This window comes from Nymphaea colorata, chromosome 3 (assembly GCF_008831285.2).
Source record: "Nymphaea colorata isolate Beijing-Zhang1983 chromosome 3, ASM883128v2, whole genome shotgun sequence".
NCBI lineage: Eukaryota > Viridiplantae > Streptophyta > Magnoliopsida > Nymphaeales > Nymphaeaceae > Nymphaea > Nymphaea colorata.
This window is the reverse complement of record NC_045140.1, coordinates 25365049-25379688: the sequence shown is the minus strand read 5'-3', so window position 1 is coordinate 25379688 and position 14640 is coordinate 25365049. Positions and strand designations below refer to the sequence as shown.

Genomic DNA, 14640 nt, shown 5'->3' with positions numbered 1-14640 from the left:
AATTAAATGAGTTTTTTTTATAATTCTTTAATTTTGTATGTGTTAATTGTTTTTAAATTTTTCATTGTGTTATGAATATTATATTTTCAACGTCTTGAATACTATGCTTATGTAGGCAATGCCTCGCTTGGCTTCAATAAACAATGTTATTAATTCTTGCATGTTCTTCTTATTTTAGAAACACCATGTGCGTGGATTCTGGCTATCCAAGTCACTTAACTATCTAATCAAGGTCCTCTATCTAAAAAATATTGATGATTGAGATAAAAATCTATCTAAAAAATATTGATGATTGAGATAAAAATAAAGAGAAAAAGATGACGCTAATTGTTTTTTCTTCTTTTTTTTACTAACTGTTCATTATGTTGAATGCTTTTAGAGAACCAATTTCACTGTTCAGTTTTCCTATATGGATATGTAACCAATCCCTTTTTAAGACTCAAACTTTTAAGACTGAAAATTGACTAAAGGTGGAAGGGTTCTTATATATATATATATATATTCGTGGTATAACAAATACTATTTTTCAATAAAAGAGAGGGGTAAAAGATCAGAGAGAGTGGCACATTGGTATTGGGTTGAGAGGTAAAGATGGCCGAGCCACCACCACTGCTTCTCCCCCAAATCAATGCCCTTTCTAACTTTAAACCGTTACGTTGGGTGGTTGAAAAACTTCGAAACAGAATAGACGAAGTGGGAAGAGAGGCGTGCTGCGAACTTCGACCACCCTGCAGATCACAGGATCTCCTGTTCGCTCTCCCAAAATAAATTCCCCTCTTCCCCACGCATCCCCCCTTCACAAGAAAGTAAAAAAACCTCTGAACCGAAAGAGAAGAGAAGTTGAGAGAGAGAGTTTGCGTTGGGGAGAGCGCAAAAATGGTAGGAGAAGGCCGACCCCTCTTCAAGAAAACTCCCTTCGACGTCAACCTTGAATAATTATTGTTACAAGAAGGCTCGCCTTCCTCGGTTCGTTTTGGTTCTTGCGTTGTGGGGAGAATCCGGCCCTTCACTTTCCTTGTTCATCGGTAATACTGCATGTGGGGAGCATCCGGCTTGTCGATCGATGATCATGAGCTCTGAAGGCATCGGCTTCGCGGCTGTAGTTGCTCTTTCCGGCAGCATCTTCTACGTCGTCCTGAAGGCACACCAGCAACTCGTCTCCGACTTCAAGAACCAGATACGACGCGAATTAGGTAACCAAAACCGTCTCCGTTTTCCTTATCTATCTGCGTTGACGACGAGGAAACCTTACCTTCTTTTGTGCACCCCCTTATTTTTCTTCTCCTTAATTTCGACGTTCCTATAGATGCTGTTGATAAATTGCCTTTTCCTGTTGAATCTTGATATTAATGGATTCTGCAGGACGGAAAGAACGGTCGAGGATGAAGAGAGTGGCATTCGCGGACGAGGTCCTCGAGCCTTCTTCGAATAACCGGGCGTATAGGAAGAGCCGGCCCGAGATGAGTTGCCGGCGGCGGCTTCCTGCAATCAGCGAAGAAGAGTACGGCGACGGTGTTCCGGCAGATATGCCCCTCAATAGGGTGGCATTGTACAAAGGGATCAAGGAGGACCGCCTCAGGAGGGGACCTTTGCATTTGACGCGTCCACGTCTCTATCGTGATTCTGCTTCCTGAATCTTCGCTGTTTCATTGTTTTGCCAAGGCAAACAGACTGGCTTCAGATGTAATGGTTTAGAAATTTGCGCGAGAAAAAAATGACCATGCCCACGGGATTATGCACTCCATCTTAATTTGTTCTTCGTATTCTTTCTTGGCTGCTTTTCCTCTCTGGCCTCTACACGGTTTTCTGCATGGCATGGTGATGATTCTCCTTGTGGAATTGACATGGTTAACCAAACCGGTCGACCCACCACGCAGCCTGAGTCCTACTACTCAAGTCAACCAATCTTTGAACACGGAACCACCATCTCCGCCGGCCCTCCCTCTAGTTAATTGGTTCACAGAACTAAACCGGGAGTTTCAGTCATACTTGATCTGTTTCGGGTGGGCTTGAGGTGGCTGACTGGACGGATCGACCCTGCCAATCTAAGTTTCGTGGTCCTGCCTAGTCGAAGTTAGTCAGCATCGACCAGATTCAATAGCATGCAGGTTCACAAATTTTATTCTAATGGAGATGAGAAAAAGGTCCTAGCTCCATCATTGCAAGCCAATTATGCACAAATTTGGCCGCACACAATATGTTGCACCCAACTTAATTTAATCAAGTCAAAGGCTATTTCTTGCTTGCTCTAACTTAGAAAGTACGTAGACTGGAGGAGTTTGCTCCCCAACCAAAATTACGTGCAACCGCTAGATTCTACCCTCCTATTTCCAAGTCAAAGAAAAAAAAAGAAATGTTAGCTGGAAGCCCAAGTGCAAATTTAATAATAAAATGGCGCCCAACAAAAGGGGCGAATAATAAAAAACTGCCCAACACTTAAACCACGTCAAATAAGCGCTTAAAAACTAATTATCTCCCTAAAAATGGAAAAATAAAAAAATAAACTTTTGCAAGTGTTGTCATCAGAAAGCAAAGGTAGAGCTCGCCTTTGTGCGGCGTGTCCCCACTTATTATTATTTTTTGAGGGGTGGGGGAGGGGACTTACAGTATAAAAATTGTTTTATACAAATTTTGAAATATTATTTGACCCTTAAAAAAGATTTCTGGTTTTGCCCCTGTGCTTGCTGATCTCCTTCTTTCATATACTGCGGCATGTTTGTCACTTAGATGTGTTGCCTTGTATTTCAAGACATCTTTCAACAGATAGATGTCGATTAATGTTCAAACGAGTAGGAAGATTAATGTAACTGTCTTAACATGAACCGAAACCCCATTTTCTCCTTACCGGAGCCGAAGAGGTCAAAAGCTGCTTTTGAGTTCCAGTAAAAATTCTGAAAAGAAAGACGCATGGGGTAGATCGATTTTTATAATGTAAAGTCAGATGGAGGCCTCTGTTTCTAGCCTTTTACATGTAAATTTTTTGCGAGCCCTACCCTGGTTCCGCCCCTGCTCCAACGGGCTTGGATGCGAATTGCTGCGTGCTTTCTATCTGCTCATCGAGTGGAACTTGGCAAGAAGTTGGGAATCCATAAACGCTGAAGGTTGGATTGTCTTCATTCATTTCACGCGCACAAAGTTTTTTAGTTCGACGGCGGCTTGTTTGCTATCATAAAGTCCAAGATTTACTTAATTCTATAGTTACTATTAGGACAAATAAAAATCGTATTCAAATTTAAGAAGCATAATCATGTAGTAGTAAGTATACCATGTTCACAAAACGTGCACGGAAAGGTCCTGTAGGTGGCGTGCGCGGCTAACGTCTTAACCACGGCCCGTGCCGTAGGCAAGTAGCTGGTTTCCGTTTTTTTGTTGGAAGGAGGAAAGTAACGTTTTGTATACCAAATTAACGTGTTTTTTTGCTTCCAATGGTTCCAAAGATGCAGAGACGGAAAGCGGAATTTTGTTCTTCTTTTTCTAGATCGGACAATAAGCCCTTCTCAAATCCGATGTGATTAAATTCCAAGTAAGGAAATGACAGAATCGAAACTTGATTCTAGAGATTCTCCTCTGAACATCCACTTCCTCCTACCCACATGTGGTGGAAAAATTGAATTATCAATTGGAAATTTTGGTTTGATTTGTAAACGCCAATAAGCGGGGTCAGCGCTTAGGTAGGCAATCAAATAATAGATCATGTCAAGGAAAGCATTTCCGTGGACTACAGGAGAACTAGTGGTTGTCAAAGCCGTTTAAACTCTAGGTGGATGCAGGAGGCATTTGATAGTTTCAAGACATTTTCTCAAATTAGAGAAGTAAAACCAAGATTTCACTGTGAATCTTAGATATGACATAAGAGGCTTAGTTTGATGAGCCATGGAGTTTTACTGTAGTTCTTTTGTCATGTTAGGACAAGCATCAGATCATCCCACTTACATATTTCAAATGTAAAGTAATCAAACACCCACTTAATGTCTCAATTTTAGGTTCTCCATGTTTTAGATAAATGAGGGCTACCCGCATGGCGTTCTTTTCTTTTCATTTTTTGAGTGAAAGGTTATTCCCCTTACCCATCTAGAAAAAACCGAGGATGCATCAAAAAGTGTGTTTTGAGAGATCTCATGCTACATGCTAACATTAAAATTAAAATTAGATTACGAAGACGTCTAACATCTAATGCTAAATCCATGAATCAGAGATTTTAGAATATCAAATTCAGATCTCGATGAAACAAACACAACTTATAAGATAGAAGGGAGAGTGGAGCGGTTTTTCACATTAGACTGTAAAGATGTTACCTTGTAACAAAACAAAACGATTAAAAGGGACAAAATCAATAAAAGATTCATCTACCAACACATTTTTGTTGACACGGACGAACTTTTTTTGCAATACTAGTTGTGAAGAGCCATCTGAGGCCACGTAAACATCCAGCAACATCTTGGAAAAGGATGCGTGTCCAGAAACAACGGAGTAAGCACTCTAAAAACAGAGTGGGAAAATGGCGACCGAGAAAGTTTGGCAGTCCAAGGAAAGTTTCCATGGATTGAAGCGACAGTCGGGGCGTCCGATTGTTTCGTGGGCGCCTCCGCCCTCCATGGTCCATCCATCCCGAAACGTATCATGCAGCCATCAATGTTGCGCAGTCATTGCCACTCAGTTTCTCTTCTGCCATGGTAAAGCCAGGCTTTCCTTTCCTCTTTTGAAGGGTTTCTCACCTGTCTTTTCTCCCTCTCTGAGTCAGCTCGCTTTCTCGATCGACATTCCAAGGCCTCACCGGATTTGCGGCAGGTGAAGACCTTCCTTGGTCCTCGCCTCTTCAGAAAGAAACCGTCGGAAGGGGTTCTTCCCTAATTGGCTGAGTCTCCGAGAGCTCCACCCCACCTCCCTTTTTTGGCGCTCCGTGTTATCAATCGCCACATTCACGAGCAGTCTTCCACTCCCGACGGAGGACGAAGACGCACCGGACGACCGTCGGGAAGGCGGAGTTCCGTTCCTCCCCACCCACTTTCTCCGGTGATGGTCGAATTCCAGAGGGCATTGGCCTTCTCCTAGGCCCCCATCAAGAAAAGACGCTCACCCTTCTTCTCATCTCTCCCCTCCATAAAAGGACGGGGACTCCTGCCCTGTTGGGAATAGAGAAGCCGGTCGATCGTGGCCTTGGGATGACGCAGCTGGCGCGCCGGCCGACCGACCGGCGGCAGCCGTTGTTAAAGAAGGAGCCTTCGACGTGCGCTCATTTCGCGGAGGTTGCCGGCGGAACCACCGCCGAGTGCGCGGCCGTCTGCTGCTGCTGCCCATGTGGTCTCGTCAACCTTTTGGTACTCACCGTGGTTAGGCTGCCGGCTGGTTTGTGTAGGAAGGCCCTCAAGAAGAAGAAAAAACGGCGTGTAGCTGGCAAGAAGAAGATGGTGCTCCTGCATGAGCGGAAGCGGGAGGATACGAGGCTCTCGCAGGTCCACCCCGCGCCGCCCAACTCCGCCGCCGCTCCAGCCGCGTGTCTCGACGAATTGCCGAAGACGGGGACGTGTCTCGACGAATTGCCGAAGACGGAGGCGTGTCTCGACGAATTGCCGAAGACGGAGGCGTCTCCGATAGACGATGAGGAGTGGGTTAAGCTCTATACGGGCTTCTGGAGGAACCCCTCCGAGAGAGAGTGATCATCTTTCCCTCTTTCCATTTTAAACTTTTCATCCATTTCCCTCACTATCCTGTGATGGTGGTTGTGGTGAAAATCGCTTCCTTTTACTTCTCCTCCGTCTGCATCTTGGTTCATTCTCTTCCCGCAGAAGACGAAAATGGAACGGCTAAGACCGAAATCCTTCCTCCCAAAACCCCAAAAGAAAAGAAAGGAAAAGACGAAAAACTGATTCTTATGACTGTTGATTGATTATTCACAATGGCGATGATTATTTAAATATAATTGAAGATGAAATTTGTTGTTGGCTTGATACCCATTATTATGATTGTAAGCTTGTGTCCGTGATAAACTTGGTTTAAGGATGACGCAGCTCCTTCCATGATTTGAGTACTTACTTTGAAGGCCAAATTGAATCACAACCGGCGTGTTGCCGTTCTACTTTTTTCTTCTAAAACTCGACAATGGCCACGAGGAGAAAGATCCGTTCAAATGTTGGTAGAAGACAACAAAGATTTGGGGTTAACCTTTCGGATTATGGCTTTCCTTTTAATGATAATCCATGCCCATAGTGTGTATATTTGTTGTTCAAATCCATATAATATTATTTATTTTAATTGCATTTGAGTGGGAATGTTCAGTATTCACGTTTAGATTAACAGGTTGAGGTTAGACTTAATTCCCAGTAGTTCTCCCCAAGATATATTTCATGGGTTCGTCTCAGCTCTTTCAAATCTAGAACTAAAATGTCAGCTGCATTTCAAAGTTTCACATCCAACAAAACTCGTCTTGAAGGTCCCAAATGGGCCGGATGCAGCTGGTGTTAGATCCTTTTCTTCATTTTTTGTGTACCAAATTCAAATTCGGCTGAAACTCGAACGTACTTAACTATCCTGGATTCAAACTCGTTGTGGCGATAATTGGTGATTAAGTGTTTAAGTTTCATTCAAATTGACATTGCTTTGCTTATTGTGACTTCTTTAGATGGTATTTGAATAAGAACATTATATTTTTGTAACATATATTCTTATAACACAAGTTTCAAGCATATCATGCATTTGTTAAGGAAACATAATGTCGCACGTTATATCCATGCTTCTTTGAAGAAGAACATAGTTTTTTTCAAGCATGAAAAATATGAGTTAAAGAACATTGGTTCCAAGAGTACAATCTTACCAAATGCCTCTTAAGGTCGTTTCACTCTAAAAAGCCGTTTACAATAACCCCCAATTCAAGTCCAACCCAATTATATAAACACAAACAAGATAAACAGAGAATAGAGAAGGAGATGGAGAAGTGAAAAAAAAAAAAACCCAAAACTCATAAAATTTAGAAGAAGCAGTTAGTTTCTGATCTATCAGCCATTAATATTGTGAATACATCTAAGTTTCTGTTCCCCCTTTAACTCATGCACATTTTCATTTCAATCACAATTAAAAGTATATTAATTTACAGTGGCCTTTTAGAAATGAATAACTTCTGTTTTGATTAAGCAGGGTTGAAAGGAATGACTAGAGAATCGAGCTTGTTCGAACCTGATCGGGTTTGTCGTTGACTGGAAACCAGAAACATAATCATAGAACCAGGTCTGACATGAAAAGCTTTGACCCGAATATAGCATATTTTTAAACCAAGCCCCTACTGTATAGTGTATAGCGTCAGTATGTATGTCAAGTTTCCGATATAAATTTGCATGGATATCTTAATTCTGAACTCCTCTCGAGTACCTTTTTAGGTAACATAACATAAACAAACCTTTTAAATATATTTAAAACATGTGAGTTGGGTCATTTAGGGGTCGTGTCCCATGAATCTTCCCGAAAGATTGAGGTAGATTCATACTCGTGGGACACTCATAGAGTGTCTTCGCTTCCAAACAACCCCTTACTGATCTAACTGAGTTGCTTCCTATATATTATTTAGAGCAGAAGTGGTACATCTTGATCCCACATAAACCCTAAACCAAATCAGTACAATCGGAATGTCCACACAGTTTGTGAACGAGTCCAGACCCAATTGAAACAGGATTTAGTTATTATTTGGACGTCAGGCAGGTAATAGCTTTCCTGGATCTGCTTTAGAGGATATAGTCGCATTTTGGAGCAGATTTGAAACCTAATTTTGTTGAATTTTTTGGTAATGTTTAGTTCGGGCTTCGGACCCTTGTCTAAACTGCTTAAATCCTTTGCTAACAATTATGTAATTGGTTCGCTTGCTTTCTTTGGCACAGAAAGAATAACCAAGAACAAAAGAATTGCTATACAATCAAACAGCTACAAGAATATTAAGCTCCACTAAGATAATCCAGTTCAGAGGAAGCCACATCTAACATGGAGGGTGTTTTAGTTTTGTCGCTGCTGCCACCAACATGCGTATAGGAAACTTGGGTACCCATAGATCGCTTTGGTTTGATAGTGGCATGATTAGGTTGTGTTTGTTTCACCATAGATCTGAACTCCACATTGATCTAAGATCTTTGGTCCATGGATTTAAGGTCATATCTTCCCCCATACGATATTAAATCCATATTTTTATCATGTAGTATGCATTAAATCCATGCTACTGAAATCATCGGTTTGTTTAAACTTTAAACAGAGAATTTCTCAAAACATACCTTTTTATGCAGTCTCTGATCTAATATCCGAGGCTATTAAACGCAACCTTAAAGATTCGAAATAAATTTAAGCACACCCTCCATAAAATATTCTAAGGGAAAAAAAGAAAAGAAAAGCGGGACTAGAGACTTTGTTGTTTGCTTGGTAGCACAAAATCTTGAGGCTTGTACGCTGGAGTGCCAAGCGACTTTGTTGGTTACTTGGTTGTGAAAAACCTTAATGCCCTATTTGGATGGAGGGAAAGGAAGGGAAATTCCTGTGTTTGGTTGTCTAATGAAGGAGGGAAGGAAGGGAAATTCCAGCGTTTGTTTATCTAATGAAGGAGGGAAAGGAAAGAAAAGAAAAAAAAAAAAAACCTGTTTAGATGCAATGAAAAGGAGAGGGGAAAGAAAGAAAATGAAAAGATCAATTTAAATTGAATCCTTTCAAAATTGGAGACATTGAGATGAAAAGGATAAAGGAAAGACAGTATGAAACTCTTTCCTTCCCTTTCATTTTCTCTCTTTTTCCTGTCCATTCCCTTTCTTTTAACACTCATTTCTTTCCATCCCTTTCCCTCAATCCAAACATTGCATAAGACTTGGTGGCGTAAAGCCTTCTAGTACGCCCAAGGAAATCATATCTTTACATTTTGTGGGTTGCTTTGCCTCTTTGTCTTACATTTGCATCTGCTCTTATCCTGCCCAGAGAACATACTGATGAAAGTGGTTGCTAACATATTATGAAAGATCAAGAACAGATGGTTTGAGAAATACGGATTTTCTGTCTTGTTATTCGTTTCATGCATGACTTCCTTCTTCGTTCGGACCTATCTCTAATTGGTTATGCTTGTTCGGCTTCTCTCTGTTCTATCAGGCTTAACAATATTTGTCATATTAGGACAACGACTCAGACTTAATAAGCTACGAAAATCGACAACCAAGTCTAATGATACAGATAGATTATTCGAATGAGCTTCATCATATTCTCTTTTCGTAAGACTCTAAGCATGCCATTGAACCTTGGGTTTCCAATAGAACTTTTGACTCTAAAATAAAAAACTCATGAACCTGCCTATAATTAGATTTTTGTTTTAGATTCTTTGACCCAGTGCAGTTCATTGGGCTTGGTTGGGACTGAAATTTGAACCTTCGACATCCCTAATAACTTATAGTTAACAAGGCTAAAATTCGAATCCAGTGATCGGCCACCTAACAGCCATTGGTCCGAGCCATTGTGGAAAGCCCCAGTATCTTTTAGAAGTTGACTTTTGTTCTGCCAAACATGCAAATGCACCGACTATACATGAAAAAAAAATAAAAATGTGGTCAAGTGCTTTCTTCTGTTCTGTTTTTTTCCTCTTTTTCCCGTTCCTTTCACTGTATTCCGTCCCACCACAAAATTTTTGAGATGCTGAGTTGCAAGCTAAGAGGCAGAGAATCATGGCGACGATAAGGCTACTGACTCATCAAGCCAATTGAGGACCATACAAGGACGTGATGCTTTTTTCGGATAGAGAACAACTAAAGTCTTCCCATCTGTGGCCGCGGTTTTTTACCTCACCGTCTTTCGAAAGGTTGCTGCTTATTGGGGACCGGTCATCTTCTACTAGCCATTTCAATCATCATAAAGCCATCCTCTATTTTCAGCTGAATAAGAAAGGCCAACCAGTTGGAGTCACACTATCCTAATTGAAGGAATCTCCGGTTTCAAGTCCCACTCTCGAGCAACTCTTAGCTTCATCTGTAATGACAAAGAGAAAGGTTGTGGTTGGGAGGGTGCATGCTCGTGCATTCCGTCCGTCTAACTTGTTCACCTTTAGTCTCCTTCGATTTAATAACTTTGGTTTCGCTCTCATTCCGAGCTTGAGCTCCTGGTTTAGCAGATCCCAACTTGCCCTCCATAGCCTATGAATCATTGTAACTAATGGTTTACTTGATTCTCTTATAAGCCAATATGGGATGTTAGGGACGAAGCCGTCCATCTCTCTCTCTCTCTCTTACAACATAAGAGAAGAAATCAAAAGGAGAAGGAAGAAGAAGACATAAGGATTCAGAGACGAGGTTTTCCTACCTCCATGATCACACAAAGTTTTCCACTATCACAAAAGAATCAAAGAATACAAGAAGCTGCCCCCTCTAAAACATCCGGGTCAAGGCAAACCCTCAAAATACAAAATTACATGAATGCCTTCATCAAAAAGAAAAAAAAATGTCTTGGGAAACTAGGGAGGCGTATTAAGTATAGATCATGCTCGGCGCTCTAACATGGGGAGACTTCCAAGAATCTTTAATACAAATCTAAACTTTTTTTATGTTATGTGTCATGTTGACAAACAATTTCCCTATGCACTTGGCAAGATTAAAAAGTTATGCTTTGAGTAACTTTCTCTTGGTGGGTGGAACCAAAACTGGAAACTGATTGGCAGAGTTCAAGTACCTTACATAATATTCCTTGTGCTACGTGGTTCTTGAGTGTGGGAGAGCTCTTGGGTCCGGAATGGAATATTTTGGGTAGGGAAAAGTTTTCTGTTGTTACGAACACGACTTGGATTGAAAGGGACACAAACTCTCAAAACAAAAAAGGATCGTTTCTATGGGTAGAGAGATTCACAGATCACTAGCAAAGTGGGAGGACTCTTGGGCAGCGTAGATGGGATAAACAGGGCAAGGGATGCTGGTCAATTCCTGCCACAAAAGAGTGGGGAGAGAAGAGTTGCAGTGCAAAGGAGAGAGCTACAGGGCAACATTCCAAGTCCCTTTCAAAGAAATTGATTGGATGCGGCAACAAGAAAAGGGGGGGGTGGGGGGGAGAAACCATGTCTCCAGGCCTGCCAAATAGACTAATGGGGGCTTGGATTAGATTCGGAAAACCTTATCCTCATTTTCTAGGCAGTTTATCTCTAGGCCCCACGGTCATGGGCTTGCTTTTTGTTTTATCCGGAAGCCACAGTTAATTTGCAATGGCAGCAAGAACTTTGCATGCTCGCCTGATTAGCGGCATCTAATTAAAGCCCCTAACATTTGGCCGTTGAAATACTATGTGAGTGTTTCATGAATCTACTCCAAAGATTGGAGCAGGTTCATGAAAAACTAGCTTTAACCTGCCGCAATCTTTGGGGTAGATTAATGGAACACTCTGTTAGTGTTCCATTTGACCAATCTTATGGGTAGTAAGGTTTGTAGTTGGATTGAAATTAAGAGGAAGTAAAGATTTGAAGAGGTTGTATCGAATATCTAAAGCCTCCTTCCAGATATCTATAAATTTTTAAGTCTGTTTTTCATTGTGAGGCTGAAAGTTGTGCTCCTTTCTGAAAAATTTTCATTGTTATCTCCATTCTCAAAAATAGTTTTAGTGGCTTTCTCTGGCATACAGAAAAGAAGAAAGAGGATTAATCTCATGCAGTCTATAAGGAAGGCAAAAAGAGGAAAAGGACGGCAAAAAAAATCAGCCTCGGGTTGTTTTGGTGCATTAGGTGTCCCAGGAGACAGTGCTAGTTCGGTGCAGTAGGACCTATTTGACAAGTGGAACAATTTGTAATTGTTTTATGAATCCGACTCCATTTTTTAAGGTGTTTTATGAATCTGCTCAAATCTTTGAGCCATAATGATATAATGGTTACATATAGTTCAGTTTGCGATGAATTAGTTCTTCAACTTCCTTATAGATTTAGTGACGTTTTTCAAGGCCTATAGTGATCTTTGTGGCCCTCTTTATTTCAATGAATTGTTTGCTTCTATGAGAACCCAACATAAATATGAGTGAAACATGTGGATATTTTGTGAATGGCGTGCGAAAAGGCCCACGAAATTGGTGACTCTCGAATTGCTCTATTTTCTGTCTCTAAACATTGTAGTCCTCCAAAAGGCTAATTTGGCCTTATGTGATTCTTCGTTCTCGTGAAGAAAAATGTAGAAGCTACAAGATTAGGTCTGATGCGGGGAACTGTTTTGGAATTGGAACTCAATACAAAACTGCATGTACGTTTTCTGATTTAGATTATGGTAGATATCCTCATGGAGTTTGGATTCGGCCACAAGTCCAATCCAACCATTGCTCAATCTTTCATTTTCCAAGTGTGACTTGGTTTTTCCTGCTCAAAAATTGTGTCCAAATAATTCAAACCAAAACTTTGAGTTGAAGAAGTCGTTTGTGTCGGTTTTTTGAGTCAGTTGCACTCACAATACATGGCTTCGTGGTCATTTGGTTTTTACGTCCCATGAATCTTTTCTACAAATTAACAGACCGGTCTTAATATTTAAAAACAGATTCATAGGACACTCACAAACTGTTCTGGATGCCCCACGACCCCTTCATGGTACAATTCAAAAATGAGTTCTTATTATCTCTACATATGGTAGAGATCTTTAGGAGAATGGAATGTACACAAGCCCAAATTAAATCAATGCTACCATGTCTCCCCAAATGAAAAATCATGTACAAACAGTCATCAAAAACTCAATTTTATTAGGTTGTCTTGATCAAAATTCCGGAGCCATGTTGAAGGATGTCATGGTCTGTTCTCCGTCCTGTTTAAATAAGAAGGATGTCGTGGAAATTGAATGGCCGTCTTAAACGTTCTTTCGCACCATCTAGATACCCCTGAATGCCAAGGTAGGCATTTGAAGGGGTTGACACCAACATGAATTGAACAAGGGATCGGCTTGTTCTCGTAGGGTATATGACCCGGTTTTAGTGCTTTAGGGTGCTACTTGTGTATGGTTGATCTCTCCTTTGCAGTACAGAGAGTTTTGTCACAAAAATTCGAAAAGTAGATTGGTTGCCTATCAGCTTCCACCCCATCAATTACGCCAAATCCCTTGAAGATCAGCGAAAACAAGTAAAAAAAAATTGAAAAGAATACTGCCAATTTTGCCTTGGGTTGGGCCGCAATTGGACCCACAAGGATATCTATTAAATTTAGAAGGTCACGTCAGATCCGGTCCAAATGCCTCCATGGTTTTTATTATTTTATTTTACACGTTATACCTTCCCGATAACCATGAAATGGAACCTTCAGGCCACAAAGTTTGTTATTTTAACGAAAAAAAAAAAAAATCAAGTGCTGCATGTATCCATTTATTTAATTTTTTAAAAAAGTGAATGTTCGCTATTGTGGAAAAGAAAGGAAAGATGTTAACGATTCTTTTACTCGGCGTCATTCAGTGGTTAACCTAAAAGCTAAGTTCGGATGCACGAGTGACGGCAAGTCTCAATTTTGAAAAATTGAGTGGGTAGATGATGAAAAGGAAAAGTGGGGGGTTCTGCAATGGAACTATGAGAAAGAATTGGTCCTCTACTGAAACTTTTGCTTGCTAAGTTTTTCCACCGGACGATAGTGGTGGTCCAAATCCATTTAAAATATTTTATTTGGATTTTATTCAAGCGCGAGATGGGTTAACGAGTTAAGGCTAGACTTAGTTCTTACCATATTCTGATAATACAGGTTCCAAGAATAATTCTTATTTTATGAAACATTGTGTCATTATATCCAGAATTTGGTTGCTGGGTCTAACAACATCCGTAAGTATACCATGTTCTTTCGAAAAAGAATGGAGGTAGGTGTTCTTAAAACTTGTGGTTTAGGAACATTTCTTTGAAAAATACGAAGTTTTTCCTCTTAAATACCTTCTTATGGCATTGGTAGTTTTCCCAAAGTTTAAGTCCAACCCAATCACATAAACTACAAGACAACACAAAGAAAATTGAAAAGGAAATTGGGGGATAATTTATAAAAAAAAAAGTCTGAGATCATAGAAATTTAAAAAGGAGCATTTAATATCAGATTGGGTTAGGAGCACATTAAACAGCACATTCCCAAGTCAATTCTCGTGGGCTCTATGTCGCTGTATTAATGATGATGTGAGAGCATGTGCTAGCTGACAAACATTGGTCCACAACCCTATTACAGCCGAGAACCCACATGATATATATATATATATGAGACGGAAAGAAGGAGGACATGGTGGGAGGAGCGGGTTTGGGCTCTTTTGCGAGTAGAGTGGTGTTAACCTCTTGCTGACCCAAAAAAACACTGATTTAACATCTAACTATCAACTACTTAATAATGTAAATCCTACACCGTAAGAGAAAGTACTAATTTTTCCAGCCCTGCACTAACAAGGTTTAGTAATCTGATTAACTTGAGTTTGGTGATTTTTGGTTCGGACCCGAGTCTGAAGGCCCTCAACGGCTTCAATTCTTTACTGAAAATTATGTCATTAGTAAGTAGGCTTGCTTTTTGAGCGCAGATGCTCTCTTTTATTTCAAAAGAGGAAAAAAAAGAAGAAGTGCTGCACTCCAGACTGCCAGGGGATTCCCCTATTTTATTTTACAAAGCATAAATCAGTAAAGAAAGAACGGCTACAGAATCAAATAGTTAGAAGAATATGAAGTCCAATAAGATATTCC

General features: G+C 40.6%; 1 protein-coding gene across 1 annotated transcript; it reads left to right on the top strand.

Moving 5' to 3' along the window:
* The first annotated feature begins 278 nt into the window (after positions 1–278).
* LOC116251187 (uncharacterized) lies at positions 279–1738 on the top strand. The gene is made up of 2 exons (XM_031625301.2): positions 279–1193; positions 1363–1738. Exons 1-2 carry the CDS (start codon positions 1064–1066, stop codon positions 1632–1634), a joined length of 402 nt encoding a protein of 133 aa, XP_031481161.1. The 5' UTR covers positions 279–1063; the 3' UTR covers positions 1635–1738.
* Positions 1739–14640: the final 12902 nt, after the last annotated feature.

Bases quoted from the DNA above. Each gene is read 5' to 3' on its own strand.
- LOC116251187 (XM_031625301.2), top strand. From the start codon at position 1,064: ATGATCATGAGCTCTGAAGGCATCGGCTTCGCGGCTGTAGTTGCTCTT. The intron at 1,194-1,362 runs GTAACCAAAACC...TGGATTCTGCAG, and splicing joins CCAGATACGACGCGAATTAG to GACGGAAAGAACGGTCGAGG.